This window comes from Mauremys reevesii, linkage group 2, assembly GCF_016161935.1.
Source record: "Mauremys reevesii isolate NIE-2019 linkage group 2, ASM1616193v1, whole genome shotgun sequence".
Lineage (NCBI taxonomy): Eukaryota > Metazoa > Chordata > Testudines > Geoemydidae > Mauremys > Mauremys reevesii.
The window spans coordinates 152,281,701-152,308,243 of NC_052624.1; the positions used below are offsets into that span (position 1 = coordinate 152,281,701).

Here is a 26,543-nt window from a genome sequence, read left to right on the forward strand (position 1 = left end):
AAAACTTGTGTTGCAGTGTTTTTCATCTTCAAAGCTGATGTTACTACATTTTCATTATTCAACCCATCAGGCAGTAACATTTTCATAAAGGAATAAGATTGCCTGCCAGGGTGGTAAGCATTGCTGAGTAAACTGGATTTTCATCCAACCATGACTGTTTGGATTATAACATTTAGAATCTGTTGCTTCAATAACTTTTCTTAAACAAAGATCATAGCACAACTTGAGCCTTTAAAACCACAGGAAGCATTTTTAAAGGGCTTCAAGTTTCATGTACAGATTAAGGGAAATCCATGTGGGAGAGGTTAATAGAGTAATGCTTTTATTAGTGATGATGGTGGCATAGGAAAACAATCCTTTGTGTGTCTTAGCGCCATCCTGTTAACCCAAAGCTCTAATACGTGATTGCTTCTCAGTGCCACTAACAGGTGAACCTTAAGGGATTCAGATTTCTGATCAGATAAGTGTCCAGACTTTTGAGCTCAAACCACAATCTCAAAACTGAACAATTTCACCCTGGGATTATTAAAAATCTGTTTCTTCACAGCAACTACCTTTTCTACTGGGTTGTCTTGCCTAAAATCACTCTAAGTGATATTAGCAAGTCCTTGACTCTCTCTGTTCCTCCCTTCCCAACCTGTAAAATGGGCCCTTCATCGTTGATAGTGGGGGTATTGATGCTTGTTCTCCCACCCTTTGTCTTGTTTATTTGTATCATGGGATCTTCAGGGCAGGGATTGTCTCTTATTGTGTGCACAGTGTCTGGCATGACATTGCTGCGGCCTCTAAGATGTTCCATGATATAAATAATTACACCTCTACCCTGATATAACACAACCCAATATAACACAAATTCATATATAACGCGGTAAAGCAGTGCTCCGGGGGGAGAGAGGCTGTGCACTCCGGCGGATCAAAGCAAGTTCGATATAACGCGGTTTCACTTATAATGCGGTAAGATTTTTGGGCTCCCGAGGACAGTGTTATATCAGGGTAGAGGTGTATGTAGAAATTTCAATGCCATTGGAGAGTGGTTCCCATCCTTGCTTGGTACTTATTCAGCCATAAATTCTTTATCCCAGTAGGTGTAGTTGCAGTTCTGGCCTGTCTTATTGCTCTGTTGTGCTGAATTAAGGAGTTAAAGGGTCACACAATGAGGTAGACAAGAATGCAAAGGCATTATGCCAGCTGCCTCTAACCTTGAACCACTGGTGAATCCCATAAATTTTAAATATTGGATTTAAGGTTTCCAAGACTCTTGATAGAAATACTACCAAATGAGAAATACCAGTAGGATTTACACCATACTTTGATTTAATTATTTCTTGGGAAGCACTATGTCCTGTCAAGGCATTTGTCCTTTGCTGTCAAATCAGCAAGCACCAATTTCCTTTTTCCAAACAGTCCCTGTAATGCAATGATAATAAATAAGAATGATAAATTGTGCATATGATTGTTGTAATTTTCGGTGTCATGATAAAATAATAATCATTTTACCCATGCTGCCTATGCTGTATGTTCATCTACAGTCTCCCACACTTGGACTTTCTTATGCAGTTTCTTATAGCTCTAGAGTATTTGATTTGCCCTTAATGTATTCACAAGCACAAAAAAGATAAGTCTTCATAAAGATCTCCACGTTGTTTGTTAGGCTGACTGAAAAAAGAGCGAAATGTTAAGAAGTTCTTCACTTGTCCACTGGCCAGGGAAAATTTATTTTGATATCCCGAAATAGGAGTGGGTTTAGGCATGTGCTTTAAATGATGATTTATTATTTGTATTGCTGTAGCAGCTAAGAGCTGCAGTCAGCAATTGGGACCCCATAATGCTACGCACCATACAGACATTTACTAAATGGATGGTGCCTCCCCCAAAGTGCTTGTTCTTGAAGGTTAAATCAGATGAAGTGTGAAAGCTGAACTCCTGACACCTTGTGGCCTTAAAATGTTACATGGCCTTTTTTGTGCAAGAGTAGAGCTATTAACTCTGGTGCCCTGGCTAATTCAAACCTAGGTAACTACCTCTCCCCCACTAATTTTTCATGCACTTTTAATTGGCTATGGCATTGTTTTAGATTCATAGAGTTTAAAGCTAGAAAGGACCATTTGATCATTTCGTCAGACCGCTTTTATAACAGGGGACAGAGAATTTCACCCAATTAGCCGTGGCAGGTTTTCACATTCAGTCCTAAATGTTTATGTAGTGGTCCTGTGCACTGTCACCAGCTGCTACGTTTCATTACAGAGGTAGCCATATTTTAGTGGGGGAGGAATGTACTCAATATACAATTTGTTATGCTTGTAAAGTACATTAGGCTCCTTCAGGTTGAAGGGTGCCATATACATTTGGGCTGTGATTTTTCAAAGTTGCTTGGGGAATTAGAATGCTCAATTCCAATGAATTTTAAGTAGCTTTGAAAAAAATCTTTAAATGATTACTCCAGGGAGAATTCTGTGCCAAAAAATTTAAAATTCTGCACACAATATCTTCAAATTCTGCATATTTTATTTGTAAAAATAACACAATATAATCACACCAGTTTCAATTATTTTTGGTCATTTTATTTCAAAATACCTGTCAGCAAATATGTCTGTAATAATACAGACAACAACAAAAATTCAGAAAATGTTTCTTGACAAATAGATTCCTCACTAGGCATATTAATACAGAACTCTGACTGATAATTCATTTAAACAACAATACAGAACCATATTTCCTGCACCCCCCCAGAAGCAGTGCAAAGGTTGGGGTGAGTCGGGGTAACGGAGGAACTGAGGGCAAGGGAAATAATTGCTGGGAAGGATCCTAGGTGTGAACTTGGAGGGTTGTCGCATATGGGTGGGAAAAGTATAGAACACATTTTATTTGGGGGCGGGGGAGAGGAGGGAGAGATTATTAGGGAGCTTCCCCCATGCAGACCCTGGCTGACCCCTAGCCTCTCCCATTCAGTGAAGCACACGTGTCTCTCCACCTCCACTCAAACACCCATTCCCCCATTGCAATGTAGCCTTCCACCCCTCTCCTCATGTGTCTCTATGCCCCCACTCAGCCACTCCCCCGTCCCTCTGTGTGGCCCTGCACCCTCTCCCGCATCACCATGTGCCCTGTGCCTCCGCTCCTATTCAGCCCCTGCCCCAGCCTGTCCTCCCCCATTAGCCTTTATGAGCCCCTGTCTGACCCCCCAAGCACCCACGCTGTCCGTCTCCCATAGCCCCTATCTCCTGACCTGGCCCTATAGGTGCTGTGAAGAAGGCTCTTCAGGCTCTTTCTCTTCCCTACCTGGCTAGGAACAGCAGATGTGTTCTATTGCCAGACTGCCCTCTGGTGGGAAAAAGGTGGAACTGCATCAACTTTTCAGCAGAAGTTTTTTTCTGCACAAAAAAATAAAAATATGTGTGGCTCAGTAATTATGCGCATGGTGCAGAATTCCCCCAGGAATAAATTATAGGGACCTAAGAACAGGAATTCAGAATTAGATAAATGATTCATGTAGTTCAGAATCTCCAATATCAGATGCTTCAGAAGAAGGGGCAAAAAAAAAAGGCCCTATGATGGATAATTACGTAATAATCTGCCCCTGGGGAAAGTTTCTTTCACACCTACCATACTTAATTGTTGACCTGAGGCATGAGAGTTTATAGTCCTGATAACATTTTTAGCCTTTCTGATGTAACTGTGAATGTTTCTCAATAGCCTAAAAACATCTACTGATATTTTGGATCCTACTGCTTTATCCTTATTGTTTATTACAAAATACAAAAGTCAAAAATGTTTCATTACACCACAACCTGTAAACAGCAGCTCCAGTTAGCACCAACTTTTATTGATTAATGAAAGTCTTTAAAACAAAGTAATACATTTCCTGCAAGCTATATCCACTGTAAGTAGATGTCTTGTTAATTATTATTATTCTCTTTGTAAGGGTTAATACAGCATGAGGACTTCAGGGGACTTCATTGACTGACATAGTGCCTAATGCACAGATTTCTCTTTGGAAGCCCAAAGCCTTTTTTTTAGCAGCGATAATGATTCCTGTTCTAATTAATCAATTGTACAGTATGAATGTGTTGCCAGCCTTTAAAAATGTAGGTAGTGGCTTCCAGAGGCCTCGGCGTGGCCTCTAAGCATTACAACATCTTAATGCAATACATTTAATCAAAGAAAGAAGAAGACTAACAAGAAGATATTTGGTACAGAATAATTTTGGGGTTTTTTTAGACCACTTCCCATTCTTCATATACTACCTACTCAACAGGGATGTTCAGAGGGTATATTTCATTAATTTCTGTTAGGTGTTCATTACCAGAATGGAGGAGGGACTGTGTAAGTATTATACAGATATTTATTTATTTTTACCAGTATAACTGTTTCACTTAAGGATGTGATTTTTTTTTTACTGACATAGTTATACCAGTACAAAATCTGCATGTAGACTAATCATAAAGCTCCTTTACGCTGCTCTGGCGGGGGATGGAAATCTTTAAAGTGGGGACTGAATTCCATTTGGGGCCTTAGTGTAAATGAGAAACAGGCGCATTGGTTTTAATAAGGAAGGATTGCCTTTTATACAGAATTTTTCAACAATCCAATCAATGTCTATAGGAAGGACATAGGTGGAGATTTTCAAAGGAGCAAATGTGAGTTAATTGCCCAACTCCTTTGATTTTTCTGTGGGAGTTGGGTGCCTAATTGCCCTTCGTGTCTTTTGAAACTCTCCCCCCTAATTATCTATTTAATGCCATAGGGCTTTTCTATAAGAATTAGATTAGCAGCATTGTTTCAAGTGATGGAGCTTCCTCCTTCACTTCCAGTCTGTTAGTTCTCATTGGCAAAGATATTCTTTTCCTGCTATTCAACCTCATTTTTTTTCTTAGTTTCTTCCCATTGGTCTTACTCATACCCACCATAAATAATTATTCTCCAACCTCTGCGTTTCCCCCTTCAGGTATTTACGGCAGATATGGCTCACCATAGTGCTCCCTTAGCCAAGAAGGTGCTAACATGAAGACATCTGCTGGTAGAAATATTCTAGTAGGTATCTGAGTACAACCTGCCTGCCTAATTATTACATGTCAAGTTTAATTGTACAACTGAAAATATCAAATCAGACTACCTTTTATGACATGTTGTGACTGAAACAGCCCACAGTCATTCACAATGGGACATGTTGCCCAGAAATTGAAATATTTGTTCTTATTTGACACAAATTGTAATTATTTCCCTGAAGAACCTGAACCAATCACACTTTTCTTTCTAATTATTATCGTGGTTTCCGCTGAAAATGGTTGGTATGGTGTTCATTATTCGGATCGGTTTTGTAGCAATTGTCAGGTATTTCAGGCAACCAAGCAGAAGAAAATCCCATTGTGCAAACTGTAGCTTGTAACCTTAGAAATTTTCCAAACGTGGTCCAAATTCTCTGTTGATGTAAATGGGAGAAACTTGATTTAAGTTTATGGAGATGCCCTCGCTTACATCGAGAGAGAATTTAGCCCTCGCATATTTTAAATTGAGGCTGCACATTTCATTTATTAAATTTAAAGCTGCATATAAAGCCAGACTTCAGCTGGAGTAAAGCTGCGCGACACCATTAACTTCCATGGAGAGAGCTGGATTTACATTAACTGACTATCTGGATGGATCGGTTATTGTAACCTTTTGATTTTTTTTTAAAGGTCCAGTATTACCAACCCCAGGTGTTCAAAAACCATGAGTCAGGCCCCCCAAAATCATGAGATTTTTAAAAATAATAAGCTTTGGGTTCTTTTTATTTGGTTTCTAGTTTTTGAACCCTTTAGGGTCAGGCTTTTCTCTGAAGGCAGGAGGGCTAAAAACTTACTCTTTTTTTTTATGAAAGCTGAGATTTTTCATGTAATTACATGGTTCCAGGAGCTGGAACATGAAAAACAGCACCAAATATGGCATTTGGTGATAGAATGGTGAGAATTGGCAACACAGAACTTCATAAAATTTTTGGATGTAGCCACTCCCATGTACGGTTGAATCCAGATGCTTTTACTCAGTTTTACCTGACTCTGACAAATTTCTCAAGATGAAATTGGCCCTTTTCCAGACAGCTGGCACAAGGCCTGTGCATCTGAAGGCTTAAGAGAATCATGAAAAACAGCACCAAATATGGCATTTGGTGATAGAATGGTGAGAATTGGCAACACAGAACTTCATAAAATTTTTGGATGTAGCCACTCCCATGTACGGTTGAACCCAGATGCTTTTACTCAGTTTTACCTGACTCTGACAAATTTCTCAAGATGAAATTGGCCCTTTTCCAGACAGCTGGCACAAGGCCTGTGCATCTGAAGGCTTAAGAGAATCTTATGTGATGGATAGCTATTGTGCTGGACTTTTGCACGACAAATTTTGCCCTAAATCAAGTCCGGGATTTTGCTCAAATAAGGACTAAGTGTCTCAGGATTTGCCCCTTTGGTTTTAACAAGGGTTTTCAGAAGTAAGAGCTTCCAGATTTGAGGCCTGATATTTAGTTGTGCTAAACACCTGCAGCTCCCAACAGGAACCATGGGTGATGGACACCTCTGAGAATCAGAAGAAAAGGCAGTTTGGGATTAAGTCACTGTCTTGGGACTCAGGAGACCATGGTTTAATTCCCAGCTCAGTCACACAGTTTTCCTGTGTGACCTTGGACAAGTCACATGGGCTTTCCATGACTTATGGTAGTTCCTATGTGTAATGCTACTTTCCAGAGGTGTAGCAAGGACAAATGCATCTGGTTTACCCGGTGCACCCAGATATTATGGTAGTGCCTACGTATCTGGTACATAGCTACATAGATTGACCAATAGTACATATATATGTGCAGATCACTAGATATGCACATAGCTATATAAACGCACAAAAGCAAACATACCGTTTTCTTTTATTCACACTACAGTCCTGACAGATGTGTTCTCAGGAAGGTTCTGCCATATTCCACAGCTGAACAGAGACTGTATGTTATTGAAACAAAAGAAGATTAATTAGGCTGTCATTGTGTGAAATTGGGTTTGTGGGTGGCAGGCACGCTCAGAAGCCTGCATGGAGGTTGGCCATTTTTTTAATTATAGGAAAAAGAAGAGGGGTGGCGGGGGGGGAAGAGAGAGAGAGAAACATTGGCACACAACTGCCAGCAAACATGTGACAGGATGTTTACCCCAGTGGCAGTGCGCTATTCATTCAGGAGGAGTGATGCAGAAGTAGATTTTGCCTTGAGATAGCTGGCAAGATTCATGAAGAGGTTGTGTGTAGGGGAGTATGGGGGGGGTAGTAAATGCATCTGTATGTGGTTATTCAAATGACAGTCATCTCTGGGTTTGTTTATTTGTTTAAAAACTAGTATGTCCCGGATGCTGAACCATCCCAACATCACATGTTCTGGTGTTTCTGTGGATACAGAAAGCTTGATCCATCCCACTGCAAGGAGAAGCCTGTGCTTGCATCTGCAAGTGGTACTGGTTGGCTTTGCAGCAAGGGGAACTGAGTTCCAAAAAATAGACACGCCTAGGGAAGGAGAGGTGGTATTTGCACTACTGCTCTCCTTTGGGGCAGAGAGCTTTAAGTTTCAGCCGAGGCTAGATTGGCACACACCATCAGCATCTGTCTGGAGGGAATGAGCTGAATTAGCATCTCTCTAAGGTGCCCTGGGCACGTGTTGACACCCTGGCCACCAATGCCTGCTTTTGGTTGGTTCCATGCCCCTAGTGGAGCATGGGTTGTGAGAGACACAGGTTTTGTCTACGACTAACACTTTTGTTGGTAAAACTTTTGTTGGTGAGGGGTGTGAAAAAACACCCCCTGACAGCCATAAGTTTCACCAAAAAAAAGTGCTGCTGTGGGCAGTGTTAGGTTGGCAGGAGAGGCTCTCCTGCTAACATTGCTCTTTGGGGGTGGTTTAATTATGCCAGCCAGAGAGCTCTCTCCTGTCGGCAAAGAGTGGCTACACAGGGAATCTTACAGCAGCCCAGCTGGACCATGGTGTAGATATATCCTTATGGTGCCATAACCACTTTCTGTTGCTGAGAGCTCTCAGCCCTGAGCTGTGTTTAGAATTACAGCAGGGCTGAGTCTGGCTTAGAGAACGAGGAATTTTCAGTATCAAGTCATTAAAATTCAACAGCATTTATGAAGCAGATCAGAATGCAACTGATCTGTTAGAAACAATCTGCAATTGGAAAATATTTGTCTGTCCATGCTTTGAAAGATCTGGTTTGGATATATCTTTTCAAAGAAATGGGAATTGAACACTGGGTTCAAATTCTTTTAATGTAGTTTTGTCGAACCATGTGCAACTCAAAAAAAAAAAAAAAGCACCTGTTATATCCTTTTCTTCTACTGTTAGCTATATTCAAACTTTGCTACAATATTCTGCTTCCCTGCATTCTGCATGTGGTTTCAACTGGATATGATAATCTTAATGCCAGTCTTTAGCTGTTGTGGATTCAAAATGCAAATAGCTGCTACATTTTACACCAGAGGTGGCTGCATTCTGATTGTGGGTGATCTGCATATAGGGGACCATATTGCCCCCTTCTGTGTGGGGGGAGGGGAGGGAGAAAATACTACAAAAAAACCCACGGTGAACACAGCACATGCTATGCTTGTCGTGGGGAAGGATTAGTGGAAGCAGGCTACCTTGCAACTGCAAAGAGCTTGAGGTTCTTGGAACCAGCCCTGCAAATATTGTGGAGTGCTGCTCCTCCTTGTGCTGTCCTGGGTTACCCCTCTTATTAACAGCAGAGCCAACCATTGCCCTCCATTATGGTAGCTGTGCATTGTCCTTACCAAAGAGGTGTAAAAGCAACAGACCAGTAGTCAGTGCTTCAAGGAGAAGCCTTAGCTTCAGCAGGGTATTCCATCCCCATGAAACACATGGAGATGTTGCTGAGGGGATGCTGCTGACTTGGGGGAAGAAGGGAATCAAGGTATGTACATTGCACTTTCCTTCTGTGTGCTAGCCACAGTTGCCAGGGGTTGATTTGATTACAGTCTTTAAGTAGCTACACAGGAAACATAAATTTGATAATAGAGAGCTCTGCAATCTGGAAGACAAAGGTCTAACAAGGTCCAATGGCTAGAAATCTAATCTAGAAAAATTCAGACTAGAAATATGGTGCAATTTTTTCTCAGTGAGAGTAATTAACCATTGGAACAACTTACCAAGGGTTGTGGTGGGTCCTCCATGACGGGAAATTTTAATATCAAGATTGGATTTTTTTTTTCTTCTTAAAGATCTTCTCTAGTTCAAACAGAAAAAAAAATCAGGAAAGTCTTATGGCCTGTGTTATACTAGAGGTCAGACTAGGTGATTGCAGGTTATAGAGCCAAAAGGGGCCACTGTAACATGTTTGGACTCTGTAAATTTGATCCTGTTGGTGCCATGCAGTGCAGGGGATCGTAGGGCTTAGTTCTGCTTTTCCATCGTGGCATACCCAAGTCGGTGTGATTGCACTAGCATCCCCAAGAACAGGCTGTGTCTCATGGGTGCTGACCACCTGCAGCTCCTGCTGAATCCCCCTTGTCTGCCACTCAGGATCACTCTGTGAACCCAATCCTATAAAAAGCTTGAGAACCTTTTGAGAATTGCTAAGCTCCCTCAACTATTCTTGTAGTCAGCATGAGCAGAGGGCACTGTCTCTGCAAAGGATCAGCCCTCAAGTTGTATATCAGTTTAAGGGCCTGATCCTACACAATTATAGTCGATGGAGTTGGCTTGAGCTTGCTTCCAGAGTGCTTTGGGATCATTGGAGATGTAAGGTGCTATACATGTGCTATCAATTACTATTCACCAGGGCAACATTCCATTGTAATAAAGCAAATTGTTGGCTCTGAGTTAGTGCAATTAAATGTTTAACCTCTGTCACAAGGTGTTTTGAAGATGAAAGCACAAAATATATAAATATATATTTTGTAACTTTTTATTGAACATGACAGAACAAATGAACGGTACCTGTCGAAGGTCGCTGATCTTGGCTCTGTGGTTTGCTTATCCAGCAGAAACTCTCCTGACCTGGAGTATACTCTTTTCCAAAGATATGCAACCTCCATCTGTTTATATTACAAGATCCATGATACACAGCCAACTTTTTTTTTTACTTGATCATTTTTTCAGACTTCCAAACCTTTCATGTTTTCTCCCATGGGTGCATGACCCTGCTGCGTCTGTAGATTCTATCTGAGAGACTGGTGCAGACATTTGACTTTTGTGTTAAATGCTCATGCAAATCAATTGAAGAGACTAGACATAGTCCTTGAAAGAAATAAATAAGAAAGCAAAAAAAAAAAAAAGAATGGTTGGATATTTTACTTGTAATTCAGAACATGTTGATGAATAAGCCTATGGAACTCATTGCCAGTAGATATTATTAAGGCCAAGAACAAATCAGGATTCAGGAAGGGGTAGGATTAGAAATTGATATGGAGAACAAGAATATCCAGATGTATGACTTAAATTGTGAAATCTCTGGGGCAAGTATCCTCTTTTTGTTCTGTGTTTGTACAGCACCTAGCACAATGGGGTCCTGATCCATGACATGGGCTTCCAGGCACTATGGCAGTGGTTCTCAACCTAGTTACCATTGTGGGAGGCATATGTGGCCCACAATGTGTTATGTGGGCCTCATCCAATACTATCTCTGTGGCCCTGAGGATGTCACATGGGCCACAGCTCCATGCTGATTGGGCTGCAGGTTGAGAAACACTGCACTGTGGTAGTACAAATATGACTGACAATGATTATTATAGTAAATATACAAATAAGAGTGTTGAAAGGGATATAGACCCTCATGCTTCACAGCTTAAGCCAATGTCTAACTAGTGGACGTCAGGAGGAGACATTCCCTGAAGGTTGACTATCCCGTAGGTTTCTTGCTCCATCTGCTGAAGCATTAGGTGCTGGCCACAGTTGGAGATAGGATACTGGACTAGATGGATTCGAGGTCTGATCCAGTCTGGCGATTGCTATGTTCCTATGAAGGTTTGTGACAGAGGGAGAAAATGGTTAGGCTTGTAAAGCGTACATCTCTTAGCTGTCCAGTTGTTCTGGTGGTTTTGTTTAATGTCTGTCAATGGGATTCATCGGGGACTTTAGAGGAATGAAACTGAGGCTGTGGATCTCCTAGTCTGTATGTTGACCTCTGCTAATCTGGTTGAGCCTGGATTGACATTCCCCCACACGTTCTCTGAATGCAGTGCCTTCTCTTAAACTTTCTCCTTTAACTATGATAGTGTTGGTGAGGGTGTTGCTGTTCCCTTGGGGTGTGACATGTGTAGTCATGAATGAGGCCTTATCTTCAGTGCTAAAAAGGTGCATTTTTTACCTCGAGGTAACTAATCATGTGAACTATCCTGTGAAAACCTAGTAAACACAAGGCATTTTACTTTTGCCACACGGTAATCTAAGTGAGGTCAGCCCCAGGCAAAAGGATAGGGCTGACCTCACAGCAAAACTAAAGTGTCTAGTCTTCACTAAATTTGTTATCCATGTTAGTTACTCTGAGGTTAAAAATGTACCTTTTTAGCAGAAAAGACAAGGCCTGAGTTTGATGGCAGGCATCTGGGAGAAAAGAAACCATCTGAAAGTTGGCTTAGAAAAGTAAGAGCTGTGATTGGTGGAGAAAGTTGTGGGAAGAGCCAGGGCAAATTGAAAAGTTGGCTTTTCTTCCAGCTCACTCATATGTGGCCAAATACTTCTCTCAGTTGCAGCAGAGTAAATAGGTAGCAATGCCAGTGAAGTCAGCAGACTCAAGGTTTACAGTGGAATATCCAAGAGCCAAATTTGTCCTAGTGTGAAAAGTCTGGCTGTGATGCTGAAACAGATTAATAGAAGAAGGTGGGGAGTGGGAGGGATGGAGTTTTTCTCCTAGTATTAGAGGGGGAAGTGTTATGGCCTGGAATGCTGGTCTAGATTCATTTGTTGTTTTGGAGGGTTGTATTTCATGACAGGTGGATGGGTGGGTTTGAGTACTGGCCTATGCTTTCTTTTTTTAAGATTAGCATATGCTCCCCTACTCTCTCTGCAGCCTCTACTGAAGCACTGGATCTTACAGTTTGCTCTGTCTAACCAGGAGCTGGGATTGCTTGCCTATCCTCTAACCTCCTAAAATGGTCAGAATCTGCTTTCCTCCATAGGGGTTACATGCTAGTAAATGCATCTCCTCATTACTTACTTAGAAGCAGTGTATTCTTTGTTATCCCACTGAAGATCCTCTCATGAATACTGCAGGCGACATTCATAAATAGACCCTTAATTATTTAAAACCATTTTCCCCATTAACTAACTTAAGGATGTTGCCTTTCATCTACCCACGTTTAATTTATTGCAATGAATTATAAATTTCATTTCAATTAAGTTTTGTACGTACACATCTCGAGATCTTGTATCCATCTGTTTGCCATCTGTTGACTGGTTTGCTGTTTCTGCAGAGCACATCTTTCTTTTACATTTAGATGGTCAGATATGCACTGCTGGTTTATCATTCATCTCATCTTCACGACAAAACACAACTGCATCCGTCTTCATAGGCTCCTTAGATTTCTGAGACAACTAAAATAATCATTAATGGGTTATTTTGATTGGCCTTGTTTTCCAAGTGCACTTAATTTGAGTGGAAATTTCTGTATTTCTTGACAGAGAAGCAGATTTTAGAAACGATCTAGAGACTCAACATTAGATTGAGAGTTTAGTCCCAGTCTGTAAACTCTTTGGGGCTGGGATCATGTTTTTGTTCTGTTGTAGAGTACCTAGCACAATGGAGCCCTGGTCCATGCTTAGGACTTGTAGACATTGCCGCAATACAAATAATAATAAATGTATTTATATATTTGTACTGCAGTAGCACCTATGCGCCACAATCATGAACCAGGACCCCGGTGTGCTAGGTACTGTACAAACACAGAACAAAAAGACGGCCTTGGCTCCAAATTGGTTACAGTCTAAATACAAACAAAAGATGATAAGTAGATACAGACAGACAGGGGAGCACAAGGTTAGTTAACCCTAGTTAGTGAACTGCAAAAATAATTGGGGGTATACATAACTGTGCTGTCTCAGGAGCATATCTGGGAGAGAATTATTAATAAGTCAAAATTCTGTCCCCAGCTCCTCCCTTTTCTAGGGGGAAATAGTCTGCTACTGGCATAGACCAAGAGCAGATTACATTATCCACTACATGGGCTCAACTGTGCTGGACGGAGCATTGGGATGGGCAGAGCCAAGGCTCCTCCAATTAAATAACCCTCTCCTCCCACTTGCATGGGAGGTGAAAGCGTGAGCCCTATCAGCATTGCTCTTCTTTCTCAACTCCTGCACTGTTACTGATGTGGGTAGCCCACACGGAGGAGTTAAGGAGACAATTTACACAGAATGAGCCGTAATGTTGCCATCAAATAGAAGTAAATCCCTTGCAGGATCTTTTGCTGGTCAGTAATATTCAGTACTGCTCTAGTGGTTCAAAGGGGCTGAGAAGTTGGTGTAACCCACCAGCTGGGGATTCTCTGACACAGGGGTGTTCCTAGGTGATGTAGCGATAGCACCTTGCCACTACCAGTTTTTGACCCGTGCTTAATAGTCCTGCTCTGAGACTTTCCATTGACTTCAGTGTCAGCTGGAGCTGGCTCTACTGGGTGCAGCCAAGGATGGAAATGGAAGCCTTGGCCATGTTGGTAGTGAACAAAAGTTGAGCCCATTCGGTGGCTGTTTGGTGGCCACATGTGAAGTGGGTTGTTGGTCTCACCTGTTCATTAGGAACTGGGCTGTGCATGCAAACCCCACTGTGTAACTAACACTACAATAAGTCATCGTAAGCAAAGTATTGAGGTTTCAGCTTCTAATGCAGTGCAGGTAATATCTGTCGAGGAGTAGGATAAAGTTGAGGATCAGTGTAATGGGCCATTGGTAGCATTGCCAACTTTCTAATTGCACAAAACCAAATACCCTAGCCAAACCTCTTCCCTGCGTCCACACCCCCTTTCTCTGCCCTGCCCCCATGGACCCACCCCTGCTCACTCTTCCACACCCTCACTCACTTTCACTGGGCTGGGGCAGTGGACTGGGGTGCAGACAGGGATGAGGGCTCTAACTGGGTGTGTGGGCTCTGGCTCGGGCCAGAAATGAGGGTTTCAGGGTGTGGAATGGGGCTCTAGGCTGGTGAAGGGCTGTGTGAGGGCTCTGGCTGGGGCTGCAGGCTCTGGGGTGGGGCCAGAGATGAGGGGTTTGAGATGCAGGAGAAGGCTCTGAGTTTGGAGGGGTTCAGGGTTCGGGGTTGAGGCATGGACTTACCTCATGCAGCTCCCAGTCAGCAGCGCAGTGGAGCTAAGGCAGGTTCCCTGCCTGTCCTGGCTCCGTGCTGCATTGCGCCCTGGAAGTGGCCAGCAGGTCCAGCTCCTGGGGTGGGGCAGGAGGCACCACGAGCTTCTCTTGCCCACGGCACCACCCCTGCAGCTCCCATTGTCCATGGTTCCCAGCCAATGGGAGTGCGGAGCTGGTGCTCGGGGCAGGGGCAGTGCGCTGAGCCGCCTAGCCTCCCCGTCTAGGAGCCGGACCTGCTGGCTGCTTCTGGGGCACTGCACGGAGCCAGGACAGGTAGGGACTAGCCTGCCTTAGCCCCGCACCACTGTCGACCGGACTTTTAATCGCCCGGTTGGCAGTGCTGACTGGAGCTGCCAGGGTTCCTTTTCAGCCGGGCATTCCAGTCGAAAATGAGATACTTGGCAACCCTAGTCATCGCTTACTCCAAAATTGGATACAAGCAATCTGATGGAATTTTTTCATAGCTTTTGCAAGGCTGGCTTTCCTGGAATGTCACTCTATTTTACAACCACTTACAGCAGCAGAACTGACTTGTGCAACTATCACATTTTTCGGGGTTTACCGTACATATACTTTCCAAGGTGGCTGCAAGTTCTGTATAGTTCTGGTAACAAACAAACAAACAAACAAACTGCTATGGCACATCAAGATCCTAGTTGTGAGTGATGGAAAAGGCCTAGTGAAATGAGTCCATTCCCTTGCAAAGGGAGAGTCTAATTCTCTAACAGAGGGACTTCTCTACTATTAAAATGATTCCTCTTGATTCCCACTATAATTCTCTGAAATTGAAGCAATTTTCAAGCTTATCTCAATTCCTCTTGGAATAACCTGTTTGCAAATGTTCCTTAAAAATAATAATAATACTGACTAATATGTGAATAGTGAAGCAGGAAAGATGAAGGCCCTGATTTTCCATTAAATACATTGGTGTAGCTCCACTAACTAGAGGAAAGTTAGTCCTGAATTACAGCAGTAGAAGGGAAAGGGAAGGGATCCTAGCAATGCAGGAACATCACCATTTCACTAAGGGCTATTCTCTAGCATTTCTAGAGTCTATTTAGGGATAGAATTGAACAGAGGAACTTCTATGCCATTCTTCCGGTGTTTCTCACCTTCCAGCTACTGTAATAAATATGACATAAAAATCTTATGGCCTTTGATGTGCATAGCAAAAGTTTTTTGGAAGAAATGGGAAATTCTATAGAACAGTTCCATACTTGACTGACCTCTCAAAGAGGTTATGTTTCATCTAAACTTAGTGAAATTCTCAGTGACCATCTCAATACTAGAAAGATATAGATTAACTGAAGGGAGATATGATAACTGTGTGAACACAAAATAAGAAATGGAATGATTTAGGATAGTCCACGTATAATTTTGGGGGTAGGAGTGTGTCCTGGTCTGTGATTGGGGCTGCTAGGTGCTACAGCAGTACAAATAATAATGGGATGAATTTGTTATTTGTATTATTTTTATGCCTAAGAGCCCCAACTGAGCTAAATTGTTGTGTATATACACATAGGAAAAATGTACAGTCTTAAGTAGACCAGACAGACAAAGGGTGGGAAACAGACACACTGATTTCCTCAGTGTCACACACAAAGAACTGAATTCAGACTTCCTGAGTCCTACTCCAGTGCTTGAAACTGCATCTCTCAGGGGCCACATGTTAATGGTGAGACCTGCTAGCCTTTGGATTAGTCTCCCCATAGTGTTGCTGAAAGCCCCGTTGCATTGTGATATTTTAAAATTTGACTGGGCCATTTAAAACTTTGGCAGCTGGAGATAATCCTGTCCTGGCAGAGGGATAAATTAGATGATCTAAAATGTCTTTTCCATTTTACACACAAAATACTTAGTTTACAGTTAGGAAATGCCCATGAGCAACCTTATCAACACAATTACTAAAAATCAAGCGGGTCACTAGTGAAGGCAGCCGTGAAATCCAGTCCAACCTCATTTCACATGCTTCCCATCTAAATATCTGCTGACTCCTTGTGTCCACGCTTTTGTTTCCACCATGCAGATACCCACAATGCACCAGTGGGAGCACTACTGTAGGCAGGATTCCAGGCATGCTGCTTTGTGTTTTGAGTGACTTTCATGTCAGAGTGCTCCGAACAATGGCACTCCCCCCAGTGCTACACTAGCACTCTCCCCATTGCTGTCACCTGTCAGAGCAACGGCCTATAAGTGCTCTTGATATACAGAACAATTTGCTCATAACGCTTTCTCTTCAGCATTACAGCAAATGCATGAGAAAAGCATACTCAAATACCAGATACACCACTGTCAGTGTTTCAAACTCTGGATCCACATGCATGATCCAGATTTACACTGGCATAACTGAGAGAAGAATCTTGCCCAAGGCATTTAGCATGAATGTCACTGGAACAGAATTTACTTGTTGAGTTGAATATAATTTTTGCCAGGCACAACAACTTCTGATAGAGATGGGATACTATGGGCAGGATTTAGTGCATCTTCTCTTTGTATTCACCTCACTCAATAAAGCAGAACATTTATTTAGTATTCAAAGGCGGTTAACTGTCTTTCTATTGCATTGTTTCAGCAATAGTGAACGGCAGTACATGTATATATCTATTTGTAAATGTATGACTTTCAAGAAGAGAAAAGATAATGAGAAACCCTATTTACTGGAATATTGACAGAGAAATGAATTTCTCTGTGAAGTTGAAGGCCTTTTCTTAGAAGTATATTTGATTATTATTTTTCTTATGGAAGATTTCCACTGTGATTATCAAGACTCCACTGCTCATCTTAGGAGAATCAATTTGCAAGAATTATACGTTCCATGTTCCCTTTTTTAGCATTATAATGGCATGGGGCCAATCTCTATATGTCTCTTAATAGCCATGGATATAACTGCCACTTCAGGGAAAATATTGTTCTCATGTGGAAGATTTGAGGTTCTGAAGGGGAAATCTGTTTTATTGGAAAGGATGGGAGAGGGTGGGCAGTTAAAATATTACCAAATGGGATAATCTTTCTTGCTAGGCAGGGGGAGTAGGGAGCTTTTCTGTTTACTAGCACAATGCGTTTTTTTGTTTTGTTTTATTTTTTGCTGTACTGCTGCCTTTGCAGTCTTGCAGACCTGACTGAATGGCAGTCTTGCTCCAGTATCTGTCATCTTATATTCTTGTCACTTTCTTTAGCATCATCGGTGATGTGAGCTGAGGTATAGTGTCCTGTTACTGTCTAGCCTTTGCCAGATGTTTTCATCCCTTAAAAGATCTGCCCCTTTGAAAATGTTTTCTTTGTTTGGCTCATCCTAATTAACTCCAGACCCAATTCAGCTCCCATAATTTTATGGTTAAGGCACAGGACGGGGGCTCAGGAGATCTGGGTTCAATTCCTGGCTCTGCCGCAGACTCCTTGTGTGACCTTAGAACTGGTCACTTAATCTCTCCAAATCTATACAATTTGGATGGTAAACTTTCCTTTCTTACCCTACATTTGTCTCATATTTAGGCTGTAAACTCTCCAAGGAAGGGGCAGTCTTACTATGTGTCTGCATGGCACCTGGCACAGTGGGTTTTAATCTTAGTTGAGAATCTGTAGGCCCTACCCTAACACAAGTAATGCATAATAATATATTAAGGAGATAGGAAACACCTCAGTAGGAACTGAATCAGGCCCACTAAAATGGAAAAAAACTTAACATTGAAAACATAGTTTAGAACTCTAGTGGTGTATTAAGTACCAGTTGAGCTGCCCCGGGGGTCTGAATACTGTTTATGGTCTGCAGAAAATTAATACCATTTCTTACTGTAACCAGTCTATGATACTGATTGTTCACTTTGATTTTGGACAAATGACATAAAAGGATAAAGCCATGATACCCGCAAAATACATCTTTCCTTTTTTTCCTTTTCTTAAGATCATGTCTGTGCATTGCACAATAAGGACAGTCAGATACATTAGCCATGCAAATTTACTCCTTGCTGGATGGACCTTCATTGTCCCAAATTAATGACAGTAAGATCAAACCCTTCCCTTTATCATTGTGTATAAATCTGTCCTTTAAGTAACTGACTAGTGTTCAATGTAAACTCAATTGTTAAGACATGAATAGATACCCAGGCTAGAAAACACACACACACCCCAAACTGCATTTGCAGCAGAGCCCTGGCCACTTCTGTGCATTAGCTACAGATTCAATAAAGGCAAAGTGGCTGTTAAGCTTTTCAGCTTGAGTGACTTTTTTTTTATTGCACTTGGAAGGGAAATGTTGGTGGCACGTGCCCAAAATCATAATAAATAAATAAGAGTGGCAGACAAAAGAAGATGAGGTTTGGGGCTGGTTTGTAATTTGAGATTGATGTTTTTTCAGAGATGCATGGCTGAGTTGAGCAAGAGTATTCAAGATAGCCAGAGAGCATCTTAGCTGCCACTTACTATGTGGGTGCTCATTATGCATCGGAGACTACACTCAGGCCCTTGATGAAGGCTGGGCCAGTTGTTGGAGTTGGGGATGAAAACACTCTCAAATGCTCTTCAATTCTTTTTGACATGCAATTAGGATTAGAGCTTTGAGGAAGCTCACCTGTTTCACCCTGAATCTCTTTAGGTTTCTTTCTTCTGCAGTCCTATTTAGTGTCTCGTTCAAAGCCAAATCAACACAGGTTGGTCTGGTTGATTGTCTACACTGCCCCAAACCATAACTCAACCTAGGGCATCCCCCAATGGTAGAGTTGGTTGGGAACCAGAATTTCTGTTCCGTGGGAAATTCTGATATTGGGAGGGGAGGGGAAGAGAGGGTGGGGATAGGTCAGATTCAGACCAAAAAGCTGCAGTTTTGAAATTTCTTGTCAAATGAAAATTCCAGGAAATTTCTGTTTGGGATCATTGAAACTTTTTGTTTTAGTGGCATTCTTTTGACTCTCATCATTTTGACTTTCTATATTATATTAAATCTAATGTGTTATATATTCAGAATAGTGTATGTATATGTCTGTCTGTCTGTCTGTCTCTCTCTATCTATCTATCTATCTATCTATATATATCTATCTATCTATCTATATATCTATATCTATATCTATATCTATATCTATATCTATATCTATATATATATATATATATAAAAGTCCAGATGAAGTGAGTCAAAAAGATACTATCAAAACATTTTGACTTTTTCCCTTTGATAATTTCCATCAAACACTTTTCTGCAAAAAAAGTTTAGATTTCACCGTAACTGCATTTTTTTTATTTTTATTTTTTGGACAGGAAACTTTCATTGAAAAAGTTTCAACCAATACTACTCAGCTCTGTTTCCAGATTTGCTTTAAACAGTCTATAGATAGTCATATCGAATAATGACATCAGTAGTGGTCTCTGTCTATTCCACTCATTGCAGTAGACCCAGATGACTACGGTGCACTTACAGGTAGTGATAGATTGGAGGATCTCAAACTCTAGAATTAAGATTTGGTTCCTAGTAACCAGGACTGGAAGCAGGAACTGAAAAACTCAATCCTTTACCAATCTGACATGAAAACAAATCCCTTAGTATAGGATGTAGTTCATTATTTCAGTGAAAATTAGCTGTCATAGACCACTCCCCGTTGCCCATTAGATTGAAGAACCATATTTGATAAAAGCATAATTAGCGATACATTTATTTTCTGAAACATCTTTACAAATCATTATCCTCAGAAGTGAGTATAGGTAATTTTGCACAGTTTGTTCCATTTGACTGTACTTTTATGTATGATTTATCTGTGTTAAACTGGGAAATTTTCCAGTTCTATTCTCTTGGCTCCAGTGCAACTTTAACCTCCTTGCCTTCCCTTCATTTGCACAAATAGATTGTATTCTGTCAGGAAAGACCTTTTCACTTACAAATAAGGATGCGAGATTGCAATGTCCCGAAGGGATTGTGCAGGCGGGGGGAGCAAGAGAAAAACTGATAACGTATAATTCCACTAATGCTTTAAAAGGAAATTTCGGAACAAATTATTAAAACTACAATGCTGAAAGGAAACTCTTCCTTGCATGAAGAATAGGTTTTTGATAGCAAGGACACAACCACCTCCCCGCCCTGCAACTCCGAACTGTCCCCCACCTGGGGTGGGAAATGACATGCAAAATCCATCTCCTGGTGTTCCTCCAGTGAGGTCGGTGCTGTAAATCTGGATTTGCACAGATGTGTAAATTACAGATTAGATTCTGGCCCAGTGGCATTGCACCAGGGATGAGTTTGGTCCCATATCTTTAGCATCTTATTTTACACCAGGATGACTTTATATCGATGAGAGCGAGAACAAGCAAAAGCAGCCCAAGCAGAAAACTAATCTCAGTACATCACAGCCATAATTCTTACAGGATGTAGTGGTTAGTCATTGTTAGCAAGAGAATAGCTGGCTGCCAGTCAGAGGAATGACAGGTGTAGCTGTGTGTAGGAGATGGCTTAGCAACCTATGCATCAGATTTGCAACACCTAGTCTCTCAGGAAACCTGGCAGAGATGACTCAGCCTGTTTATTTAAGGTTAGAGAAACTGAGTTTAGCTCTGTCCAATATACTAATTTGGGTCTTTTGGACACAAATATACCAACAAGACCCTGTCTGCACATCCCAGAGCAGTTTCTGTAGGGATAGATTTTTTTCCCCAGTCTCCTTGGTGAGCTGTCCCCTTCTCTCCATTGTTATGTGCTGTTTTTCTAGCCCCCTCTTCATCCCAGAGGTGTCTGAGTGTGAGGAGTATCTGAAATGATTCTGGGTCTGTGCAGGAAGTGCTTTGGGATCCATGACTCTATGTAAGTATAAGCTGTTATTCATGGAAGCTTCATTCATCATAATTAATCAGATGGGGCTGGACTGGGCCGCATGCCATATAGGAGAGTAACTCGCACTCAGACCTGGGCTAGCCAGATCTTGCCCACTCTCTCGCTTACTCCCTGGAACAGACAGACAGAGAGAGGCACGAGGCGTGGCTCCATCACTCCTTATCTACTGAGCCACAGGATATTGGGTAGACCAGCAAGAAACAACTCTTTTGCCTGGAACACAGGGTAAACTGGAAGGTAATTGTGCCTCAGAAGCCTCCTGGGGCTATGCCTTGATTGGCCAGGGAAAGAATCCTGAATCTCATCTGGTGTAAATCCGCATAACCCCGTAGACTTCAATGGAGTGGTGCCAGTTTAAATCAGCTGAGAATCTGGCCCAATGTTCTCTTCTTTTACAATAATTCATTCTGCGTGATGAACAGTTTTAAAGGCTGCATTTCAGTCTATATTGATTCCCACATTTGAAGTCAGATGAGTTTAATTCCTGATCCCACTAACTACCCCCCTGCTGGTAGACTTAATCTTGCACCATGGCGAATGCAACTGCATAGCAGCAGTGGCTATCTAAACCATGGAAAGAATAACTAATATATTGAGCACATCACCAAAGCGAAATATAAACCCTCCAGCACTTTCTGGCAATCAGGCTTCCTGGATCTATGCAGAATTATTTCCATATCATCTATCAGTGATGGGGTAGCAGGGCCTGGAAAAACTTGCCACTCCAAAGAAAAACTGATTCCTTCTCTGATTCTGAAGTTTGTAAGACTTTTTTTTTCTTCTTTCCTTTGTTTAAAAAAAATCATGTTCAAAATTAATTGGAAATGACAAGAGGAAAATGATCCAGCTGAATGCTTTGATAAGCAATCAAGACTTAATAGATTAGAAAATGTAATTAATTACTTAATTATACTGGAAGTGGTTGTTGTTGGTAGATTGTTCATTGAAAAGCCATTGTTGTCCAGAAAGATACAACCATTGCATGAATATCAGTCATTCATAATCTATTGCTGCTGAGCTTGGAATCTTAGCGAAAGACATAGATAGTCTAGACAGATACAAGATACTGAGCGCTTAGATTATACTGTCTATCTTCCAAGTGCCTTATAAGCATTAACTAATCAATCCGTACTCCTGACAGGACTCATATGAGGCTGGTAGGTAAGTGCTATCTCCACTTTAAGGATGGGGAAACTAAGAGAAAGGGCCCAAGGTCACAGGGAGGCTTCAGAGCGGGAAGTATGATACAGATTCTCTAAAGTCACCTTGCATTTAAGAAACTCCAAATGCTTGAAACAGACGGGGTTCCTATTATCCTATTTTACTGATCTTTCTCTCTAGAGTTTTTTGTGCTGTCCTTACCACAGCGGAGGCACTTGGCAATGGCATTGAAAACGAGATCAATAAGTAGTCTCCAATTGGGGAGTTTCAGGCACAGAGAGGTAAAGTGCTTTTGTCAAGACCATACAGCAAGTCAGGTGGTAGAAGCAGGACTTACTAAGGTGTTCTGACACCCACCAACCCCAAGCTGCTTGACACTTCCGCTGCTGCTACTACTATTATTAATAATAATAATATTACTTGTATTTATTTGTATTACCATAACATTTAAGTGCCCTACTCATGGACTAGGATCTCATTGCCCTAGGTGCTGTCCAAAAAGATGGCTACTGCCCCAAGGAATTTACAATCTTAACTGTCTCGTCAATACTCACAGCAAATCTTTTGAAAAAATGGCTATGTAGTGTGATAAATGGAACTGGAGAGAGAGGGTCTGATTTCAGGAGGGATCTAATTTGGTGCAGCATCAGGGATTCATGAATGCAAACCTGGATCTGACTCCTAACAGACGGCCATTAAAGCTTTATGTAACACTGGCCTCTCAGCATGTATAATGAAGATCTCTGTCCTACAGCGCTGTGTGCCTGCCACATCACTTACTGCTAATGACAGTGGCTGTCCCATGATTACTCAGATCCCCATGCCTTTATTACTAGATCTATGCAAGGCAGTAATAGCAGCAGGTTCAAAGTATTAACAAACCTTTGTACTCTTGCAGACCTGTCACTGAATGGAACCCAGGTGGATCGTCTACTAAATGGATCTCACTATTACTAAACTGTCATCCCTGTGGGTGGAGGAGTTAGAATAACAAATCAAGAGAGAAATTCACCCCTGTGTAGACCCGGTACTGGTCGTTGCATGACTTGGAGAGGAAAGATGCCCCAGTGGTTAAGGCATTAGCCTAGACCACAAGGGACTGGGGTTTCAGTTCTCTGCTACAGTCTCCCTCTGTGATCCTGGGCAAGACATTTAGGCTCTGTCTAAACATAGCACGTCTGTGGGATGATAACACTTCTTTATCTTGCAGGGGTGGTGTGAGGAGAAATCTATTAAAGATTGTGAAGCACTTAAGGCCCAATTTTTAAAGGTATGTAGGCACCTAAAGATGCAGATAGACAGACAGCTAGTGCGATTTTCAAAAGCAAGGGGATTCTAATGGGAAACCTGCGTGCTTTTGAAAATTTCACTAGGTGTCTGTCTGCATCTCTAGACACCTAAATAAAAAACTTAGTTACTATGGTAATGGGGGCCATATAAGTAGTTACTTATGCTTATACTCACCCACTTAAGAGGTATTGTGTTGGCCCTCTGCACTGGGGTAAATTTCACCCTAAAAATAGTTTCTATGTTGTTTGCAATGTTGTGGTAGCCCTTACCTTGAAAGCGTGTCTCTTTCACCAACACAAGTTGGTCCAATGAAAGGTATTATCTCACCCACCTTCTATCCCTGAGTTATTTTTATAGCAGTTCAAAACAGAAGAGAAGGGAATAGAAATGTGAAAGCAAACTCATTTTTTCATATGTAATGATTACTTTTATTTTTTCTGGGTGAGATATTTAATCCAGCACTCTCTGAAGGAGTCCTCCGTATGTAAACCAATTAACAGCCTCTGCAATATGAAAGAGGTGCAACCCTTGTAGTGAGGAATAAACAATGTGAGAACATATTCTTGTAAAACTCTGCTAGAGTAGCATTTTTAATAAGAAACACAAATTGAACAATAGTGTCTAAATGTGATTAATGCAAAAAGAAGAACCTAATTAGTTGATTTTTACCACACATTTGGGAGTGTTCGTTTAAGCGGTGTTATTAATAGTTGGGTTTTTTCCATGGTTTTTATTTCTTTATTTTAAATTCTTCCTAGTGCTGTGTTTCTTAGAAGTTAACTAGGTTTTGACTGGATCAGTTCGTTTATGGGAGAACATTGCAGAAAACCCAGGTTGCAGCAAGTATGTGGTGTCTGAATTTTATTGGCAACACTGTTTTCCCTGATTCAATCCTGAATGAGTGCTGGAGTATAATGGTAATGGCTACGATGCTGCCGGAGTTGCTATCATTCAGACAGGATGTAAAACAGAGGTATCTTATCTCTGAAAATATGAAATATCCTGTGTCCCTTTTTGCAAGGGTAGAAGTAGCAATTCTGGCAAAATACATATGCCCTGACAAAACCGGGTAGTTAAATTCTGCCCACTTTAAAGGGACAACTCTTGTGATAAGTAGTATTTTTCTTAAGGCCCTAGCCAGGGCCGGCTCTAGACCCCAGCGCGCCAAGCGCGCGCTTGGGGCGGCATTTTGCCGGCAGGGCGGCAGGCAGCTCCGGCGGACCTTCCACAGTCATGCCTGCGGGAGGTCCACTGGAGCCGCGGGACCAGCGGACCCTCCGCAGCACGTCTGCAAGAGGTCCCCTGGAGCCGCGGGACCGGTGTGCTTGGGGCGGCCAAATTCCTAGAGCCGCCCCTGGCCCTAGCTGATTCTTACAATGATTCCTCATTATGAAGGTTGTACCTCTTCCATACTTCAAAGACTATTAATTGGTTTACATATGGAAGAGACTTTCAGAGAGTGCTGAACTAAATCCCTAAGTCAGAAAAGAACAAAAGTAATCACATGACTATGGGAGAACCTTAGCTTTCATTTTTTAAACAAAGTTTCTAGATGTTATGGTTGCAGAGAAAATCTGAAAATATGACCCAACTGTATCCCACAGTTCAAAAACCAGAAAGCAAATTAAAAAAAAAAATCCAATATGTATTCTTCTAATTATTATTTTTTTTTAAATCCAATGTCATGATTTCAGAGGGCCTATTTCTTAACCTTGGGTTTTGGCAACACTGGGACATTACTGTCAACTTGAAAAATCATATTTCCATCTGCAAATATTGTACCTACTACCGTTGCAAGTGACCATATGGTCAGTTTCACTGAGGCTCTATGGGGTGGGGCGCTCCCATGCAAGCTTCTCTCTGCTTTCTAAGAAGATATTTACTAATAGCAGCAAATCTGAAACTGAAGAAGCTTCATCAAGCATGTGCACAGAGAGAAAAGAGAGGAAGGACAATGGGTCTGGGCAGATGTAGTGTTTTCTTCGAGCTGGCCCAAAATAATAATAATACTTATGTCTCCTATTGCACTGTTCATCACTAGAGCTCAAAGTGCGTTACAAAAGATTACCCTTTTTTAGGATGCAGAAGCTGCGGCACAGAGAGGGAAAGTGATTTGCCCAAGGTCACCCAGCAGGCCTGTGGCAGAACTAGGAATAGAATCTAGGTCTCCTGAGTCCTAGTCCAATGCTTTGCCTACTAGACGACACTGCTTAGGAAAGTTGGACATTCAGAGCCACGCTACCTCCTTTTGGAAATCTTGGCCCTTGTGTGCAATTTTCTATTATCTCTTTTTGCTAGGCTTGTTAAAAGCACGTTGAGATGAAGAGTATTAGAGAGCAGACAAATGCAAGATTGTTCACTTAGTCATAAAGGAGCTGCAAGTTCTTCCTTTTAATTGATATTTAGTTAGATGCAGCAGTAGCACATGTTGAGGGGATGAGACAAATGGAACCATCTGTAGAGCTGAAGTCCATTGGGGAAACCCCTAGTGCTTCAGCATTCTGCAGCATTATCAACAGGAGAGTGCAGAGCTGATTGCACTGAATTGGTGTAGCAGAGAGTGGCAGCCACCTGCAACAGCAGGAGTAAACTTGTCCCCATGGTCTCCCTTTTTACATCTTTAGCTCCAATAGTGCTGGGGAGTGGAATGGATTTGTATCTCCCTGGAGTCACCCACGCATGCCTCACAGGGCATGAGGCTTGTGTTCTCAGTGTCATTTTGCCTTTCTGTGAACAGAATGACATTAGTTAGCTAACAGATTGTCCGGTGCTTCTAGCTGTACTGTACGCCATGTATCTCTTTGGCTGCCGCTGTTTCATTTAGAAATGTTTTCCATAAGTTGAGGTTGCCTGCTGTTTCCTTTAATTGTACTTGAGTTTTGTTCTCCTTGAATGGTCTCTGCCTCATCTCTGAAAATGTTATTGGGTTCCATCAGTTCTAACCCGAACCCAAAGGTGTTCCATCTT

General features: G+C 41.7%; 1 protein-coding gene across 27 annotated transcripts in view; it reads left to right on the forward strand.

The window, feature by feature from the left end:
* Positions 1–26,543, forward strand: part of LRRTM4 (leucine rich repeat transmembrane neuronal 4) — a 726,983-nt gene that overhangs the window by 648,909 nt on the left and 51,531 nt on the right. For 24 of the 27 annotated variants that reach the window (XM_039527427.1, XM_039527426.1, XM_039527425.1 and 21 more), the window contains one exon: positions 23,497–23,556. The exons of the other annotated variants lie outside the window; for them this stretch is intronic. In XM_039527427.1, coding sequence (XP_039383361.1) covers positions 23,497–23,556 — 60 coding nt within the window. The remainder of the gene's footprint in view (positions 1–23,496; positions 23,557–26,543) is intronic. 27 annotated transcript variants of the gene reach the window in all.